This window comes from Camelus dromedarius, chromosome 23 (genome assembly GCF_036321535.1).
Source record: "Camelus dromedarius isolate mCamDro1 chromosome 23, mCamDro1.pat, whole genome shotgun sequence".
NCBI lineage: Eukaryota > Metazoa > Chordata > Mammalia > Artiodactyla > Camelidae > Camelus > Camelus dromedarius.
In genome coordinates, this window is record NC_087458.1 from 4,018,893 (window position 1) to 4,039,134 (window position 20,242).

Genomic DNA, 20,242 nt, shown 5'->3' on the forward strand with positions numbered 1-20,242 from the left:
GAGAGACCAAAAAGCCAATAATCTTTATTATACAGAAATGTGAAGGCCATATGCATTAAATGAAAAGACATTTTGCAGTGAACATTATGCAGACTCAAACTGAAGGCATCCTCATCTTATTAAGATACAATATAAAAATAAACACTGACCATGAGTTGCTAGACAGAACTCAGCTTCTACCCACCCCTATCAAGCTGAAACTTTCCACAGGAAAACCTGATTTCAATTCATGCCGAATTGTTCAAATGGAAAGAAAAACTAAGGCAAGGTAGAGATAACACATGGACTGGTTATTGTGCTTTTAGAGAGCCAGACTGAAGCTCTACTCAGCTTCGCGTTTAAAAGTTTGTTTCACTTTAAGTTGTATCTCTAGTCACCTAAGCAATACCTGAAGTGAAAAACAAGCAAAAAAAGTCAATTGTGTTGGGGAGTTTTGTGGGGATAGACAGGTTTAGGGGAGGAGATGAAAGTTAAAATCATTCACTTAATTACTTCTGATCAGGAAAAAGTGGTATCAGGTCTGGGTCATCTGTATTAGCCCTTTGACAGCCTTTGTAGCGGCCAAGAGCCAAGATCCATTAAAAGTATCAGCATAATAAATGCTTGATGTTAGCAAAGTTTGGTGCCTGTCCTCTTTATAGGCCCAAATACTGGACTTTGTATCAGGATACTTTTAACATCAAATTGCCCTTATAAATGGGATTTTTCTTAATAAACTTCTCTTTGCACTCACTTCTGAATTGAAAAATGTTTTAGAGAATTGGTTGGAAAGACAGTTGTGTTGAGACAAGACTAATGACTAGCATGGTATCTGTGGGTTAGATACAGACAAAACTACATCCAGAACCCTTAATATAGACAGAATATATCGATTTATGTAGGAAGCCAAATAGGGAACAAAAAAGATCTAAAGATTAGATACTGTTACTGTCTGGACTCAGGATACTGCTAGTCAGCAGCTGAAATTTACAACTCCCTAAATTCAATCAGAGCAGAGACATTTAAAGGAGTCTGGAGGAATCAAGACAGTCTAGTGCTAAAGACTGGAAATTCTGATGGCACCTCCCTCCCTTACAAACTGTAATGCTGACTGCATGAAGGAGGTGGTTGAGAGATACATTTTTTTCATTTTGACTTTTGTCCTAATGAATGATGGAGTAGGATAATGCTAAAAGAAAGTATAGAATGCATTTCTGGTTCTAGGACTATGAGAACCAAGTAATTAAATTTGGAATATTCTCATTAGGTTAGAAGAGAAAAGAAGAGAAAATCATTAGCAGGACAATCCCAAAGACCAACAGCTCCAGAAATCAGTTTTGTGGTTATTGTCCCTTATTCAACGAGACACTTATTTCAGTAAGCTACACTACTTAGCAGAGCCTGAGAGACAGACTGAAAACATGTATTTAAGATAGAAAACAAACTTTAAAAAGTGTGATAAATGGTTTGCTCTACATCTCATTCACATTCTGTGGCTAGAGAACTCCAAATTTCACTTAGGTATTCCTGCTTATCCAAAAGCACACTGGATGAAAGTAAACAAAGAAATGAGAGAAAATGTTTATTGGGTGTATGTGGGTTCACCCCATTTATTCACCTCTGGAGTGGAAGTATAGAGAGAAACAAAGTCTGCTTATGATAGTCAAGGTCTGTGGAGGAGCCCGGAAGATGCTTTCCCCAAATCACAAGTCTGATTCAAGAAAAGGAAAAAAAAATGATGAAAAACATCTCATCACACAAAATTCAGTGATGGTGTGTCTGACAGTCACTGACCAGCAAGGGAAAAGGAGAAACCCATCTGCTGGCTTTAGGATTTATTGAAGGCTGCCAGTACAGCCCAGATCATTTCTGTGGCACTGTGCTTTGTCCCCTCAACCTCAGGGTCCAGTTCTACCAGGTCCTTTGCTCGATTCATTGCCATATCATACTTGTCATCTGTCAGAGAGGAGAAGACATTCTCTAGCACGTCAGAGGAGTGGGCCAGCACCAGCAGTGCTAGTGTTCGCTTGTCCATACGCTGAGGGTCATTTACCCACCGCTCTAGGACACTATCTTGAAGTTTTTTCACTAGTCGCTGTTTTTCTGTTGTATTGGTCACTGGGTGAGTAGTCATGTCAAATAGGAGGAAATTCTGCTTCTCAGTGGTTAGAATACCCTTCTCTACTAGGTTCTTTGCAATTCGCTCTCTTACATTTCTCAGCTGGTACTGTAATTTGAAAGGGTTCCAGGTTTCACCTATGGGGAAAATAAACAGAAGGCTTGAACAACACTATAAACCAACTAGACCTAAGAAGACATCTATAGAATATTCTACCCTGTAACAGTAGAATACACATTCTTTTCAGGTGCACATGAAACATATTCCAGGATAGAGCATATGCTAGGCCATAAAAAAAGACTTAATAAGTTTAAAACAATTGAAAACATACAAAGTATGCTATCCAACCACAATGGAATTAAATTAGAAATTAATAATGGAAGGAAATTTGGGAAATTAAAAAATGTGTTGAAATTAAACAACATACTCCTAAATAACCAGTGAGTCAAAGAAGAAATCACAAGGCAAACTTTAAAAATACTTTGAGTTGAATGAAGAAAGAAATTGAAGAAGACCCAAATAAAAGAAAAACAGCCTGTTTTAATGGAAGGGAAGACGTAACATTGTTAGAATGGCAATACCACCCGAGGGGATCTACAGGTTCAAAGTAATGTCTATCAAAATTCCAACAGCCTTTTCCATAGAAGTGGAAAAGCAGATCCTCAAATTCATATGGAATTGCAAGGGACCCAGAATAGCCAGAACAATCTCAAGAAAAGAGAATAAAGTCAGTGGACTCATATTTTTCCAACTTTAAAACTTCCTACAAAGCTGTAGTAAGTAAAATAGTATGGTACTGACATAAGGCCAGACATATAAATGAATGCAAGAGAACAGACAGCCCAGAAATAAACCCTTGCATATATGGTCAAGTGATTCTCAGCAAGGCTGCCAAGACCATTCAAGGCGGGCAGAATAGTCTTTTTAACAAATGGTTCTGGGAAACTGCATATCCACATACAAAAGAATGAAGTTTAACCTTTACCTTATTTAAATACAAACATTAACTCAAAATGGATCAAAAAGTCACATTCAAGAACTAAAAGTATAAGACTCTTAGAAGAAAGCATTGGGGAAGATCTTCATAACATTGGATTTGGCAACAATTTCATAGATATGACATCAGAAGTGCAGGCAACAAGTAGATAAATTGGACTTTATCAAAATTAAGAACTTTTATGCATCAAGGGTTACTGTCAATAAAGTGAAAAGACAACTTAGAGAATGAGAGAAAATATTTGCAAATTACATATCTGATAAGGGATTAATATCTAGAATATATAAAGAGCTTCTAAGACTCAACAACAACAGAACCCAATTCAAAAATGGGCAAAGGACTTGAATAGACATTTCTCCAAAGAAGATATACAAATGGCCAATAAGCCCATGAAGAGAGGCTCAACATCATTAATCATTAGGGAAATGGAAAGCAAAACCATAGTGAGATACCACTTCATATCTACTAGGATGGCTATAATTAAAAACAAAAATTAGAAAATAGCAAGTGCTGATGAGGACGTGAAGAAACTAGAACCTTCATGCATGGCTGGTAAGAATGTAAAAAGAGTGCAGACTCTGTAGGAAACAGCTTGGCAGTTTCTCAAAACATAGAACTATCACATACATGACCCAGCAATTCTACTCCAAGATATATATCCAAAAGAATGGAAAGCAGGGACTTGAACAGATATCTGTATAACAATATTCATGGCAGCATTATCCAGAATAGCCCAAATATGGAAACACCCAAGTGTCCATCAACAGATAAAATGAATAAACAGAATGGGATAAATACATACAACAGAATATTATTCAGTCATAAAAAGGAATGAGATTTTGATATATGCTACAAGATGAATGGACCTTGAAAATATTATGCTTAGTGAAATAAGCCAGACATAGAAGGACAAGTATTGTATGATTCTGCTTATATGAGTTACTTAGTATAGGCAAATTCATAAAGACAGAAAGTAGAAGAGAAGTTGCCAGGGAATGGGGGGACAGAGGAAGAGGGATGTATGGAATAATGAGAAAGCACTGAGTACAGAGAAAAGTGATGTTTACACAACACTGTGAATGTATTTAATGTCATTGAATTTTACACTTATGAATGACTAAGAAAATAAATATGAATATTTTACCACAGTAAAAAGTTAACTAGGTGTGGAAGGGTATAGCTCAAATGGTAGGGTGCATGCTTAGCATGCATGAGGTCCTGGGTTCAATCCCCCATACCTCCTCTAGAAATGAATAAATAAACCTCATTACCTCTCTCCCCAACCCCCAAAAGTTAACTATATACCCACAAGAAATTAAAACATGTCCACACAAAAAATCTTATCTATGAATGTTCATAGCAGCACTTTATAACAGCCCCAAAGTGGAAATTACTCAAATGCCCATCAACTGATAAATAAATTAATAAGAGTAGTAAAACCATATAATGAAATACTATTTGAGTATCACACTATAGTTTTGAGAAATGTTACCAGTAGGGGAATCTGGGCAAAAGATATAAGGAATCTCTCTGTATTATTTCTTAGAACTGCATGTGAATATACAAATGTGTCAATAAAAACTTCAGTTGAAGAAATTGTTCCAGAAGGTGACATTGGTTGTGTTCTCAAAGTGCCCTGTCGAACAGTGACCTAAATTAGGTCATGATTTAGTTATTTATATTATAGTTTCTAAAATGAACTTTAATATGAATAACAAAAAAGAAATGAAGCATTGATATACACTACAACATGAATGAACCTTGAAAACATTATCCTAAGAAGCTGGTCACAAAAAACCGTAAGTTGGATGACTCCATTTATATGAAATATCCAGAATAGGCAAATCTGCAGAGACAGAACGTAGAATAGTGGCTGCCTGGAGCTGGGCAGGAGGGGTGGGGAAATGTGGGGAAAACTGCTAACGAGTATGGGGTTTATTTTGGGGGTGATTAAAATGTTCTAAGATTGTGAAGATGGTTGCACAATTGTGTGAATATACTAAAATTCATTTAATTGTATACTTTAAATGGGTCAACTGTATGGTATGTGAGTTATATATCAATAAAGACATTAAAAAATTCCTTGTGAGCTTATGAGATAGGGTGGCAGAGGTACGGTGAAGCTTCAGAACATTTTACATGTTGATTAATCATGCCTTTCTTGTCCCTCATTAACCCCGTAAAACAGTGACTATATAACTTACTCAGCACCCTGAATTTCTATACTTCTTTTTCCAACCTTAAGAGTAGGATAAAGGTTATAAAATGTGGGATTTTGAAAGCATTTTAAAAAACATTTGCTCACTTTATTTATTTTATTTTATCATTATTTTTTAATGGAGGTACTAGGGATTGAACCCAGGACCTCATGTATACTAAGCACACGCTCTACCACTGAGCTATGCCTACCCCCCTAAATCACTGTGAGTCATCTTACCAGTGAGTAGCTCTATCCATGTTTGGACAGTTTCCGTGGGTTCAGTTGCTTTGATGTGTTTGAGAGTTTCATCCAGTAAAACATCACCTGTTGGGCTGTCTGACTTTAGCAGTACCTTTCAGAAAAAAAGACATAAGGGACCCTGGCTCATTTACTTTATTCAAATCAAAATCTTTCAATATGTTATATACACATTATGGGTTAAGTGTTAAGTGACATGTAAAGCAGCATAACAAACTATCTCTGTCCTCATGAAATTTAAATTCTAGTGGGGAGATAAAATAACACTTGAAGTGGGGCCCTAGTGACAAACTGGAAATAAATGATAATGGAGAAAAGATTTAAAAACTCTTTGAGTCTGGAAAACCAACTTGTGACACAATAAAAGTAGGAAAGTCAGGAAAAGGAGTCAGTTTTGGGGAAAAGTTGATGAAGTTTGGTTTTAACTGATAAGGGATAGCCAAGTTGAACTGTCTGGCCAATAGTTAGCTATGTTCCTGGGGCTGGAAAAAGAAGACAGGCTGAGAAACCTGGGAGTTAATATCATGGAGGTAATAAATGAAGCTGTAAAGGTAAATGGTATCTCCAAAAGGATACAAAGTGATACAGACTGAGACTTAGATGTTAAGGAGTGGAGAAGTAAGGGAAATAGGGTACAGTCAGAGAAGGAAGAGGATGTAGTATAACAAAGGTCAAGAACAGAGAAAGTTTCAAGTAGGAGGTGGTGGTCAAAAGTGTCAAACACCACATATAGTTTAAAAGAAAAAATTAATTGAAGACTGAAAATTAGATAGTGACGTCTAAGAACACAGTTTCAGTAGAATGCTGAGTATGACCGTGAAGCTGGGAGAGGAAAATACGAGTAGTAAGAAAGTGGAGACAGCAGTATAGCTCATATGCTGGTGGACTTGGAATATGTGGAAAGAGAGAAACTGGTTATCTGAGGACGACCAGAGTTAAGGCTGTGCTTGCTAGCTCGTTTGCCTCCTCGTATATAATACTCTATTTCATAATATTGCAGCTACAGACAGAGATGGAGAAATAATCAACAGCATCCTAAGTGTGATTTTTCTGCATAAAAAAGGAAGGCAAAACCATGAACTTCTTAAAACTCTTTAGATCATGGATACTTGGATTTCTCTCTTGGCTACAGGATAATTAAACGTGTTATACAACGGGACAACTGAGTCAGTGATACTTATTTTGTCTCACTACTCAAATCTTCCTCTTCCTCCAAAATGGACCATTGGTATCTGTCTTTTCAGGAGTGGAGGTTCACAGAGGATGCTTTACCTTTCTGTCTAGTAGTCGCTTCTTACGCATGGTGGGGGGTTCTAGATAGATTCGACCTCGCATGGCCAGCTCTATCAGGATGCCCCCTCGCAGGCCAGATGATATGCAGTCATTCCAGAAAGATGTGTAACCCTGGGGAAGGGGAAAAGAGAAAAGAAAGAACATTCTGAAAGGGATAGAGACTTGCAGCAAGCTCCTGAAGAATAGTCCACTTTTTGTGACTCATTTCACATTACATGAACTCTAAGTACAGAATAAGAGAAAAAACATCCAAATCCCTTAATCTAAACCCCCTAAAGTATGATCTTCTGCCTGACTTCACGCTCTTTGTAAATTCCTATGGTTTGGCTGTTATTTAATAATAGGCGTGCCAAATTTTAATTTTGGGGAAGAATTTTGGCTTCTTTAAAATCCGTTTCCATGACATTCTAAATTTCAGAGTGGGACACAAATAAGTAGAAAATTGTATAAACCATCAAGCCTTTTACAAAGTCTCCAAGTTATGTATTATTTGCAAGCTATTTTGATGGGTGGTGTAGTAGAAACCCAGCTCTGCCACTGACTAGATAAGTACCTTGGGTACGTTCTCAAGTGCAACGTCCTCATCTGTAAAATCAGGGCACTAACAGCTATCTTTATAAGTTTACTGTGAGGAGTAAGTGAGATATACATTAAGAAAGCACTTAGTATAGTACATGGCATATTGTAGTCACTTACATGTTAGTTTCCTTTCTGTAGGAACTATAGGGAATACAAAAACATATAATTAACAGCCACTGTCTTAAGGAGCTGAAAATGTAGCTGGAAAGACCATGCAAAATTGAGGAAAGCTCTGTGATAATATAAAATTTAAATAAAAGCTCAATTGAAAAGGGAGAAGAGACAGGCATAAATGACAACTGGAAGTTTGGTTTAGATGATAGTTTTTCAAATTACAAACCACTTTTAGGCTAGAGTAGTCAGGAACTCTTAAGGGACTTGAGCTGGAGTTTGAAGAATCAGTTCAATTTAGCAGAGAGGGAGGGTTTTCCAGATGAAGGAAATTATCTAACTTCTACCTATACTTCAAAAGGGCATTCTAAACAAAATTATCAAGGAAGGAGACCTCAAATATATTTAGAGATCTAACTTAAGGATTTAATGAGAAATCATGAGATCAAGTTGGTCAGGGATAGGCTGTGGAAAGCCTTGATGCTTTGAACTTTTAACTGAGAGGCAATATTGAATTCTGAAGGTTCTGAGCAAGGAGTTAATATTAACACAAGGAAGGCCCATCAACGTTACCAGAAATGTTTGGCATTCTTTAGCTATATTTGGGTGTAGTATTCCCTCTTACTGGAGAGAACTGGTGTGATGTTGGCAGGGAGGTTCTACCATGGCTTTAAAGCATCACCAAGACTAAATGACTATTAATAGCAGTAATATCTAACATTTATTGAACACTTATAACATAGTAGATTTGTGCTAAGATTTGCATGCATTATCTGATTACATCTTCACAACAATCCTATAGGGTGGTACTATTATCCACATTTTAAAGATGAGGAAACTAAGGCTTATGGAGGTTATATAACATGGAGCTAAATAGTGGCAAAGAATTTTTTAAAAATTCCAGTTTTTCCTCTTTATTGATTTGGGGGCCATGCACTCACTTTTCTTTAGGAAGCTATCACTGAAATTTTAACATGCATGATAATTAATTTAAAATTAATACAAGAGCTACTTTATTTCTAAAACAAATCAATGTATTAACCACTCTCCTAGTTGGCCAATATTTTATCTTTCTTTACCTCACAAATCAGACACTGCTATTGGCATCATCATTATTTTATACAGGTAGCACTTGTTTAGATTTACCCAGATGCTTACCAATTTCTTTGCTCACCATCCCTTCTTGCATCTCAGACCTCCTTTCTGGTACCATTTTCCTTCTTCCTAAAGTAGAATTTCCTTAAGTGAAAGTCTGTTGGAGGCAAACTCTACTTTGTTTATCTGAAATGTCTTTATCTTACCATTGTTCTTAAAAGATAGTTTCTCTGGATATAAAATTCTAGGTTGACAGTTTTATCACATTAAAGATACTATGCCCTCCTTTCCTAGCTTCCACTGTTGCAGCGAGAAATTTATCATCCTCACTGATTGTGGAAGGTGATTTGTCTTTTTTCTTTGGTCCTTTAAGATCTTCTCTCTTGGTGTTTTGCAGTTTGACTACAACATAACTGTATTATGAATTTACTTATTTTGTTTGGCATATGCTTCCTGTACCTGTAGTTTTATTTATTTATTTAGTATCCTAGGAATCCCATTAACGTTATTTATTTAGTTATTGGGGGGGAGTGGTAGTTAGGTTTGCTTATTTATTTAGTTTTAGAGGAGGTACTGAGGACTGAGCCCAGGACCCTGGGTATGCTAAGCATGAGCTCCACCGCTTGAGCTATACCCTCCCCACTGTAGGTTCATTTTTCAGTTCTCAAAAATTCTCAACTTACCTCTAAGAATTTTGGGTTTCCTCCATCTCCTTTATTCTTTCCTTCAATCTTTTTTATTCTAACTCCCACATCTTTTAACCTCTCTTTCATATTTTCCATTTTGTCTCTGTGTTGCTCTCTCAAGAGTTATTTCATATCTGGCTTCCAATTTACTCTCTCCACCTATATTTAATAGGTTAAACTAACCCTGAGATTTTGATTTTAACTACTTTTCATTTCTCAAAGTTTTAGTTAGTTATTTTTCATATTTGCCAGATCATTTGTGATCCCTTTTCTTGTTCATTTTGTGATTCTTTTATTTCTTTAAAAATGTCATAGATATTTCATATTATCTGATCATTTTAGTATCTGAGGTCTCTGAATGACCTGTTATTTCTGCTGATTTTTTCTCATGGGTGTACTTTTCTCTTTATGTTTGATGATATTTGATTAAGAGCTAGTTAGTTAGTTAGTTAGTTAGTTAGTTAGTGAATCCACGAGATTCTGGAGGCATGAATTGAGGATGTCTTCCTCTAGAGAGGAAGATGGGCATTTGCTTCAGCTGAGAGCAAGGCATGGGGGTACCAGGAGACTGCCACACGACAGGGTACAGATTTAAACCCAGATTCTCCATTTTATTTCAACCCAAAGGTTTATTCATTACCACCAACAATTCCTAAATCTCTGGACTGATTTGGTAATTTGCCCCAGAGTAACCTGGTTTTCATGATTGTTTATTGCTCACCTCTAGAATTTTAATTTTGGTGTTTGTTTGGGAGCTCTGAAGATTTCCTTTACTTTCCAAAGGCTCAACAATACATTAAAAATTATGTTTACTCAAGACTTAGTCTCTGACCACTATACTGCCAGAAGGAGAGATCTTCTAATTCCATTCTTCCCATAGCCAGGATGATCTTTCAGCTCAAATCTAATCAGATAACTCCCTTCCCCTCTGCTTAAAAATATTTCAAATGCTCCTCCTGGTGAAGTCCAAATTCTTTAGTACATAGCACTTAAACCAGGGGGCTGTTACTGGTCTCTCTCTGGCCCCTTTCCCCTAGAACAGCATACTCCAGCTTTCTGGAACTATTTTAAGTATTCTTTAATGCATCATTTCTGCTGACTGGCCTTTCCACACACAGTTCTCTCTGTCTAGGAGAACCCACAGTCTTCTTTCCCCACCTCCTCCTTGTTCTTAAGGATTGAGTACAAGGGTCACATCTTCCATGTAACCTACTCTAACATGATCTTTCCCCCAACTCCACCCTCTGGGTTAGGTTCCTCACCTGTGTGTGTATGTGTCTATTTCTCCTCTGTCGTTTATATCATTTTTTAAATTAATTAATTAATTTATTTATTTATTATTAAAGTATAGTTGATTTACAAAGTTGTGTTAGTTTCTGGTGTACAGCAAAGTGATTATTTTATACACACACACACACACACACACACACACACACATTCAGATTCTTTTCCATTATAGGTTATTACAAGATATTGAATATAGTTCCCTGTGCCATACAGTAGTTCCTTGTCATTTTTCTACTTTATATATAGTAGTGTATATCCATTAATCTCAGACTCCTAATTTATCCATCCTCCCCCCTTTCCCCTTTGGTAACCATAAGTTTTTTTTCTGCCTGTGAGTTTATTTCTGTTTTGTAAATAAGTTCATTTGTATTTTTTTTTAGATTTCACATATAAGTGATATCATATGATATTTGTCTTTCTCTGTCTGACTTTACTTAGTATGATAATCTCTAGGTCCATCCATGTTGCTACAAATGGCATTATTTCTTTCCTTTTAATGTCTGAGTAATATTCCATTACACACACACACACACACACACACACACACACACACACACACACACATGAATATATATATACCACATATTCTTTATCCACTCATCTACCCTATTATTTATTCTATTGCATTGCAATCAACTGCATGTCGGTAGACATAAATTTCTTAGGGACAGAGTATATGACTGATACATAGTATTTCTCAATAATTGTTACTTAAAAGCATAAATTTATGATTCAAAGTAAATATGTGAATCTGCAAAACCTCAACCTGAAACACGAGCATCCTCAGACATATCCAAGGTTCCCAGGGGCCACATCTTAGTTTCAAAGCTAGGATTAGTTCTCCCCACTGCCTGCTTCATGACTCCTTCAAGAGTCATACTTGCACCTCCTCTTTAAGGAAGGAGTAAGCCTTTTTTTTTCTCCCAAGTAATAATTGATTTCATACAAGTTAGCTGCCTAATTAAGGTTAAACTATAACTTTACTTTAGAAAATATAATTTACTTAGGCATAACTTTTATATAATCCTGGTGACTTTATGATTCTCAACAGGTGTGCAAACAGTTCAGCCAGTACTAAAGCAATTAGAGGAACATTTTCCTTTGTTTTTTCATTTCTTTCTGACTATATAACTTCTGTTTCAGTGACAATGATGTCAGATTGTCAACAAAACTATAAAGGATAAGAACTATAAATAAAGAAACAATGGATACAAAATGTATGTTTTTCAATATCACCCTTTCCCATTCACAGTACCTCATTTTATGTAAAACTCTTCAAATTAGTTTTCTAACTTCTTTTTTTTATTGAATTACATGCCATATTAGAAAAAAGTATAAAAATACATATGTAGAGTTTTTAAAAATAATTATAACTCTAAGGTCCATTTTCCTCTAAATATATCTAGTTGTCTTGGGGAATTCTCAAACCATGGATAATAAAGATTCTGGGTTAAAGGGCCAGTGCTTTAGTATGCAGGACGATCTAGCACATGCATACTAAAGCTCACCATTCAGTCATTAAATTTAATTACCAAAGGCTGTATACATAATGGAAAAGAAAAAGAGAAAAATTTTAGTATCTACTAAAAAAACATTATTGTATCCTGCCTCATGACCAAAAGAAAATACTGGAGGATTGGCAGAATGAGAGCTTTCTGATCTTTCTGTATGTATAGCAGACTTTGTTTTTTCTTGATTAGAAAAGTAATGTATAATTGTCAAAAAAAGAAAAAAGAAAAAAAGAGAAAAGACTATATTATAGAAACGTATAACTTAGAAAGTAAAACTCTCATACTTTTATTATCTCCAGGTAATAGTTCAGTGGGTTTTTTCTAGATTTTATATGCACAGTCCATTATATACTATTGCATACAGAAATGGGATCATACTGAGTGACAACTTTTCCACTTACCCATCATTTTGGGTATCTTTCCACATCACTAAATACGGAGCTACCTCATTCACTGTAATAGCTGCATAGTACTGCATTTTAGATCCATTCTAGTTTAGCTATCCAAGCCATTACTGAGTTATGTTTGGGTTGCCTACAATTTTTTGCCATTATTAAAAAAAAAGCTATAAAGAAATATTCATTTGTATGTGTATTTATGTTGAATAAATTGCTAGAAGAAACTTTTGAGTCAAAGATTATACATATTGAAATTTTTGATGCCATTTTATTCTCATAAAAGGTTGGGCAATAAGATTTCAATAAATTCAGACAGTCAATACTTTATGCTGAATTTCCGCCTAGTTAAGTATTTGTTATTCAAACTTCCTTGAAGACACACCTTCAAACAACTCTGAAGGTTAGAGATTTTAAAGTTACCTGCTTAGGGTAAAAAGAGGAAAGAAAGCAAAGAAACTTAAAGCATCATTAAAGACTATCCTTATAAGAAATTTCAAAAAATGTTAGAAAGTCCTTATGATAAAGTTGAATGAAAACCAACCAAATACATAATTGTATATTCAAGATTATCATAATTATATAAAATACTTTAAAAAGTAGTTTTCTAATTTTTCCAAATTGTCTACACTGAGAAAAATATTTTATTAGGGAAAAAACATCCTTCCAACCCCAAATCAAAACACTCAGCATTAAAATTGCTTCACTTTCCATAAGAGAAGGAATTTTATTGTGTCTTCTTGAAGCCTTTTTTATATGCCCAATTCCAAACCCCAAAGTCTGTCTGATAATCTCCAGGGGCTATCAAAAATTGTGTGAGAATACAAAAGTTATATGAGCAAAACAAATTCATTTTTTCCTCTAAAAAATTACTTTACGAGTTAATTTACTGTACACCAGAAATTGACACATTGTAAACTGACTATAACTCAATAGAAAAAAAAAAGAGTTTGTTTACTATTTTTCTTTAAAGTGCTTTATTAAAAGAGTGCCTTCTAGGATTTGTTATAAATTCCTCTTTTATAAATTAATGTGATTCATTCTAACTCCAATTAATAGTCTATGTCCACATAGCCAACAGAAACACTTTAGAAAACAGATTAAGCATTCAAAGCTCACCCTGTTTAATCATAATGGGGAGTAAGGAATTGTGACCTGGATGTTATTTGGTTTACCAGATGATTTCAGCATGACTGGGAAGAATGGATTATAAAACTAGACAAATGGATAAGATTTCTTAATAAACTACATGAAGATTATATCGTTTCAGGCTTATTCAGGATATTGGGTGGGAAGATGCAAAGCTGCTGATAATAATCAATTTATCAGTTTTCTAAGGGCCACCAGTTAGGGTTTTTTTTTAAATAAAGCCATTACTAAAAGTTCAGAAAATAAAAACAACATGGTAATGCCTTGTCAGTGAAAATGAAGTCCAAAATAAAGGAAAGCAACTGGTAATCTTTGAATATTCCTACATAAGTTTTAAATCTCATTCTGTCCAGTAAAAGTATCCTTAATTTTTAATTCTAAAAAATTTAAAAGTGATTGTAGTACCAAGAACAGTAACTTATATGCCTTTCTTTTCCCACAATCTGTTACTTATGATAAAATGGAATTTTCATCACTACACATCATGCAAAGGAAATGAAGGAAAGAAACAGTTGAGAAGGGGGAGTAAAAATCTGAAAATGTGCATAAGGCACTCAATCTATTTCCCTATGACTCCTTAAATGATTTAAAATAGATTGAGAGACACATAAAAGCAGCTTACATGCCCCAACTGGGAGCTAGGGTGGGCAATATCAGAGATCTGTGTTCTGATTACAGACGAGCAGGTACAGAGGACACTGTTGTAACCTCCCTGGCTTGCTGCAACCCTTCCCCTTCTGGCTGAAGTGAATTCCAGGTGATTTAAAGAACTGATGCCTTTCTCTTCCCCTTCATTTTCCTTTTTCCCCTTTGTGGAGACAGATACCAAAGACTAGGACATTCAAAAGCAACTACATACACAGGTTAATTAGAAGGGCATTACAAATGCCCAAGGAAAGGCACAGGCTAGAAAAGACTTAAGAAGACCTTAATTTTACACTTTAGGCTGATCCTCAGCACAGAGATAAAAGCATTACACCACACACAAAAATCAACTCAAAATGGATTAAAGGCTTGAATGTAACACCTGAAACAGTTAAATTACAAGAAGAAAACAGAGGGTGAGGTCTTTGACATTGTTCTTGGCAATATTTTTTTGGATTTGACACCAAAAGTACAAGCACCAAAAGCAAAAAATCAACAAGTGGGACTACATCAAACTAAAAAGTGTCTGCACAGAAAAGGAAACCATCAATAAAATGAAAAAGCAACATACGGAGTGGGAGAAAATATCTGCAAACCACATATTCAATAAGTGGTTAATATCCAAAATATACAAGGAACTCATATACCTCAACAGCAAAAATCCAAACCCAATTAAAAAATGGGCAAAGGACCTGAACAGATGTTTTCCCAAAGAAGACATACAAATGGCCAACAGGTACATGTAAAGGTGCTCCACATCAGGGAAATGCAAATCTAAACCACAATGAGATAACACCTTATACCTGCTAGGGTGGCCGTTATCAAAAAGGTAAGAGAGAAATGGTAGAGAGAAATGTGAAAAAAAGGGAACTCCTGTACACTGTTGGTGGGAATGTAAACTAGTACAGCCACTCTGGAAAACAATATGGAGGTTCCTCAAGAAGTCAAAACTAGAGTTACCATTTGATCCAGCAATCCCACTTCTGGGTGTATATCCAAAGGAAACAAACTCATCATTTCAAAGAGATATATGTATTCTTGAGCTCACTGCAGCATTTTTCACAACAGCCAAGGTATGGAAACAATCTTAGTGCCCATCAATGAATAAATGAGTAAAGGGGAAAATATCACTCAGCCTTAAAAAAGAAAGAAATCCTGTCATTTGTGACAACATGGATGAATCTGGACGACATTATGCCCTGGAGATATTTTACCTGGAGATATTATTTCACTTGGAGGTGAAATAAGCCAGAGAGAAAGATAAACACTGTACTATATCATTTACATGTAAAATCTGAAAAAAACCAAGCTCATAGAAACAGAGTAGAAAAGTTGTTTCAAGGGCCTTGGGGGTTGTGGGGAAAACAGAGGCTGGTAGCAGGGTATAAACTTCCAGTTACATGATGAATAAGGTTTGAGGATCTAATGTATAACATGGTGACTACAATAGTTGCTAACACTGTAATATATAATTAAAATTTGCTAAGAGAATAGAACTTAAATGTCCTCTCTCTCTTTGTGTGAGAGAGAGATGTATACATATGTGATATAGGTATACATTGTGAAAAGATTCCTCCAATTAACCCATCACCTAACATATATGTATACATATACCAAATCATCACATTGTATACTTCAAATATCTTACAATTTTGTCAATTTATTGTTCATTTTGTGCAATCAGGAAACTAAATGACCAGGTTATGACCTAAATTATAAATTAGACTTTAATCTTTTGATTTTAATAAAATGTTTTAGGACTGAGCAACTTTCAAAGAGGAGAAATTTTCTCCATTTATAGCCATTCATTGACAAGTTGTGTACTGACTTACTGTAACTGATTTTTTTAACTTACTGATTGCTGAAATTCTTTTTTACTAGCTTAAAAAAAAACTTGCACTTCCCATCTCCCATTGCTAATAAATTACAATGAGTAAATTATAATTGATGATCACTAGTAAGTTTGAAAAAGCTTAGCATTAATATATTTTATATTTATAATTTAAAAGTTTTATTGTCTGATTTATCTTTTTTTTTTGACATATATGAATAGTGACATTGTTTTAAAGAACATAATTGAGAAGTACAAGGCTATTGTTAGCAGCACCATTCATAATGGACACTCGAATGTCCATTAACTGGCAGAATGAACAAACAGTCATATATTCATATAATGAAATACTACACTGCAGTTAATTGAATTAAATTATATGCAACAACATGGCTGAATCTCAAACACACTGAACAAAAGAATACATGACAGTATTAACCCAATAACATAAAGTTTAAAAATAAGCAAAACTAAAATATACCATTTCGAGATATACACATGTTAAAACTACAGGGAGGTAGGGCTGCATGTGATTAGCGAAGGGCACAAGTTGCTGCCTCCAGGATGCTGACAATGTTATATTGAAGGTGGTTACAAGAGTGTTTGCTTTAAAAGTACTTCTTAAATTTTACATATGTGTTTTACACGCTTTTTTGGATATGCTATATTTCACAATTTTAGAAAAGTTAAATAAAACACACAACTGGATGTCCAGCTCTGGTACTTTAGTTTCAAAACATCTGAGTTCATTTAAAGGAGATGGGATGATTTCTAATATCTGTGGTTACTGCAGTTGCAAATCACTGAAATTATTACAAACATCCAGCTGTTGTTCTTTTTTCCTAGAAACTGTCTCTCTTCGCAGTCTAACTCTTGTTCATCTTCAGAATCCAGGTTAAGAGTTATCACTAGCCAGAAGTCTTTCCCAATATCTCTCCTCCTTCCCTTTCCAACATCCTGCTTTCCACCACCCATCCGAGTCAGGTGTCTTTCCTCTCTGCTCCTTCGGTATCTAGAACATAGTTATGCATATATCACAATATACTGCAATGGTCTGACTTTCCTGATCCCCCTCTCAACCTCTCCCATCACTAGGAGAAGCCACTAGACTGTAAATGATCTCAAAAGCAGGGACTGTTGTTTTTGTTCTCTTTCAATATCCAGCACATGACATATATGAAACATTCAATAAATTTTTGGTGACTAAACAAATGAATGACAATATATTTCCACAGTACCAATGAATAATACTTCTTGTCAATTTTTACTCCAGTGACATGAAAGATATGGTTTAAAGCTTTTATGTCACAGTGCATAGTAAGTACTCAATAAATGGCATTACTAAGAGAAAGCTCTGTAAGGAAGGGAAGAAGGTTAAAAGACACCCTCCACAAATTCAAAAGATCGTAGCCAAAAGTCAAAAACATTCGTAGGTTCATTCCTCTTACAAGTAACTTAATTTAATAACAAAGAGTCTCAAAAAGGAGAAGTTTTAAATATACTAGCAATTAAAATATTAGCTGTCAATGAGTCAATAATAATATCTACATCAAAACTCTTAACAAAGGCAATAATGACAAATAGGATCTTGATTTCAACAGGAAATCTATTTTATTTGGTTCAGGCTGGTGCTCAAGTTTAATTTTCTCAGTTGAGGTCAGTGTTATTGAATTGAGGTAACATCTAATTTTAAATGTACTTTAAAGGTTAGACTCTTCAACATATATTTAAATTTCTTGAATATTTTCACAAGAAATGAAGTTTAGTATTTTTAAACCAGTTTGTGGCAGCTACTCCTCAGAAGAATCTTAAGAAAGGATGACAGTAATATTTCACAATTTGACTATGTGATCTAATGTCATTCTTTTCTATACCTACAATCTTGAAATATTAGTCTCTTTATGTTATTTTCTCCTTACATTTTTTTAAAACAAATAATTTCTGAAAAATTATACCATTGGTTCTACACAGAAAATTTTATGGATATCTTCAGCAAAAATTAATGTGGGGACTTTGGGATGCAAAATTTAACATTTAGGAATTTTTCTGACATGTCACAAATCTCAAACCATATAAAAACAAGAAATTACATACATTGCAAAACATATACTCAAAAAGAACATAGAGCAAAAAAATATCATTAAGTCTTTAATTTGGACACAAAAATGAAATGGATGCTGCTGTTTTCTTTAGGCTTGATCCTGTTACTTAAAGAAAAGAGTCTAAAAGTCTTGCCTGGCACTCAAAATCATTCCTACTCTGATCTGAGTCTAATTTGCCAATTTTGAATCTCATTGTTTTCTAAGAACACCACCGACTTCAGTCATACTGGAACTCAATTATCTCCCACATTCATCAAGCTCATGAAACTTCTGCTCACTCATCCAGAATGTGTTCCATTCTACTTACGTTAGTTGCTGTTTACTTCTTTAAAAATCTTTTGAATTGTAAAATATAATGTGCACACAGAAGAGTGCACAAAAGTGGAAAACTCAATGAATTATTCCTAAGTGAATATCCATGAAACTTCCCCCAGAGAAACAGAAAACAGCACCCAGAAAGCACCTTCACGCTCTTTTTAAAAAAAATCATTAACACTCCCCTACCCCTCACAAAAAGGTAACTACTATCCTAACAAATATAGTAATCCCTTTCTTGCTTTTCTTTATAGTTTTACCACCTAAATATGCAACTTCAAACACCATAGTTTAGTTTTCTGAATTTTATATACATGTGATCATACAATATGTATTCTTTGGTATCTAGCTTCCTTTACTGAACATTATATGAGAACCATGCATGTCTTTAACAAAGTCCATTTTCATTCTATAGAAAATATATTTATACTAATTTAAATAAATAAACAATTCATTTTATCCATTCTGCTGTTGATGGAGCTTTGGGTTACTTAACTTTTAAAAAGATGTATATCTTGTTTCCCCAGCTAGAATGCATGTTTCTTGAGGACAGGGGCCATATATTATACTATTTTATATTTAACTTAGTATTTGTATAATGCTAAGCATGTAATGGGTGTTCCCAATCACATTAAATATTGATTAAATAAATCCATAAGTAGTTTGCAAGATAAGAGAAAAATAAGTTGATCTAGAAATCAACATAATATATTTAGAAATACTTATGTAACTGGCATTTTGGAGTAACTATTACTACTTTAATATATCAGAAGGTTTGACCTCTCATTTATTTAGAACTAACGATTTATCATTTCTTGTTCTTCCTAAGCCAACTGAAAGCTTAAAGCTTAATTTATCAACTATCTCAAAATAAAATTAGGACAACTCAAGAAGTTGCTATTATCTGCCCATCTTCATACAGTATCTCACCAATATGTTGAGTACCCACAATGGTCATAGCTCTAAATAAGTTCCTTTTTTTTTTTTATTCTATTTACTTAAGTCTGTATTAACTATTATAAATTTAGAAACACACAAAGACAAATTTAAAAGAAGTTTTTGTACAGAACAGAGGCAAAAATTCTAGTATCTAGGTTCAGCAGGAAATTAATCATTCCTATTCAAAACTAAAACAAACCAAACAGCTTTTTAGTTCTAATATGCTCTTCTTCTTCAGTCAGTGAATATTTTAGGCACTGTGTAAACATCTCAAAACAGTATTTACATCACCTAATCTTTAAGCCTACTCTGAACTTCTCTTGGAGAATCAGTTTTGCTTTTTCATTTATTTGACTTAAACAAAACCAGAGCCTCACCAACTTCCTCAGCAAACAGGAAAATATACTTCCAGGCAAGATTTTCTGACACATTTGTGTCTTGGCCAAGTACAGATGGGTATGCCTCTATTAGTTTTAACAATACACAGGCTATAACAAGTCTTGTAATTTTTGTTCAGGTTGGTAATTTGACATGATAAAAAAACAGAGAAGGGAAAAGTGATAAAGAAAATAAAAGGTAAAGTCTAAGAAACAAGGGTATTCTCAAGTTAAGGAATCAAAGTAGAAAAGAAGACATGTTACTAGATGAAAGAAGCCAATTCATTTCTATCTTAGGACAATTATCAAAGCCAAATTTAGTAGTTTTTTTTTAATAGAAAGTAACACTAAATTTGATAAGTTTTCGAAACAGG

The 20,242-nt window shown here is 34.6% G+C and overlaps 1 protein-coding gene across 2 annotated transcripts in view; it reads right to left on the reverse strand.

Annotated features, from left to right (window-relative positions):
• The window catches only part of GOLPH3L (golgi phosphoprotein 3 like), a 23,192-nt gene continuing 2,950 nt past the window's right edge, over window positions 1-20,242 (reverse strand). For both annotated transcript variants that reach the window (XM_010996733.3, XM_064477736.1), the window contains exons 3-5: window positions 6,826-6,957; window positions 5,533-5,647; window positions 1-2,235 (exon numbers count right to left, since the gene is read on the reverse strand). In XM_010996733.3, the coding sequence (XP_010995035.1) occupies window positions 1,808-2,235; window positions 5,533-5,647; window positions 6,826-6,957 (675 nt within the window). In that variant the 3' untranslated portion in view covers window positions 1-1,807. The remainder of the gene's footprint in view (window positions 2,236-5,532; window positions 5,648-6,825; window positions 6,958-20,242) is intronic.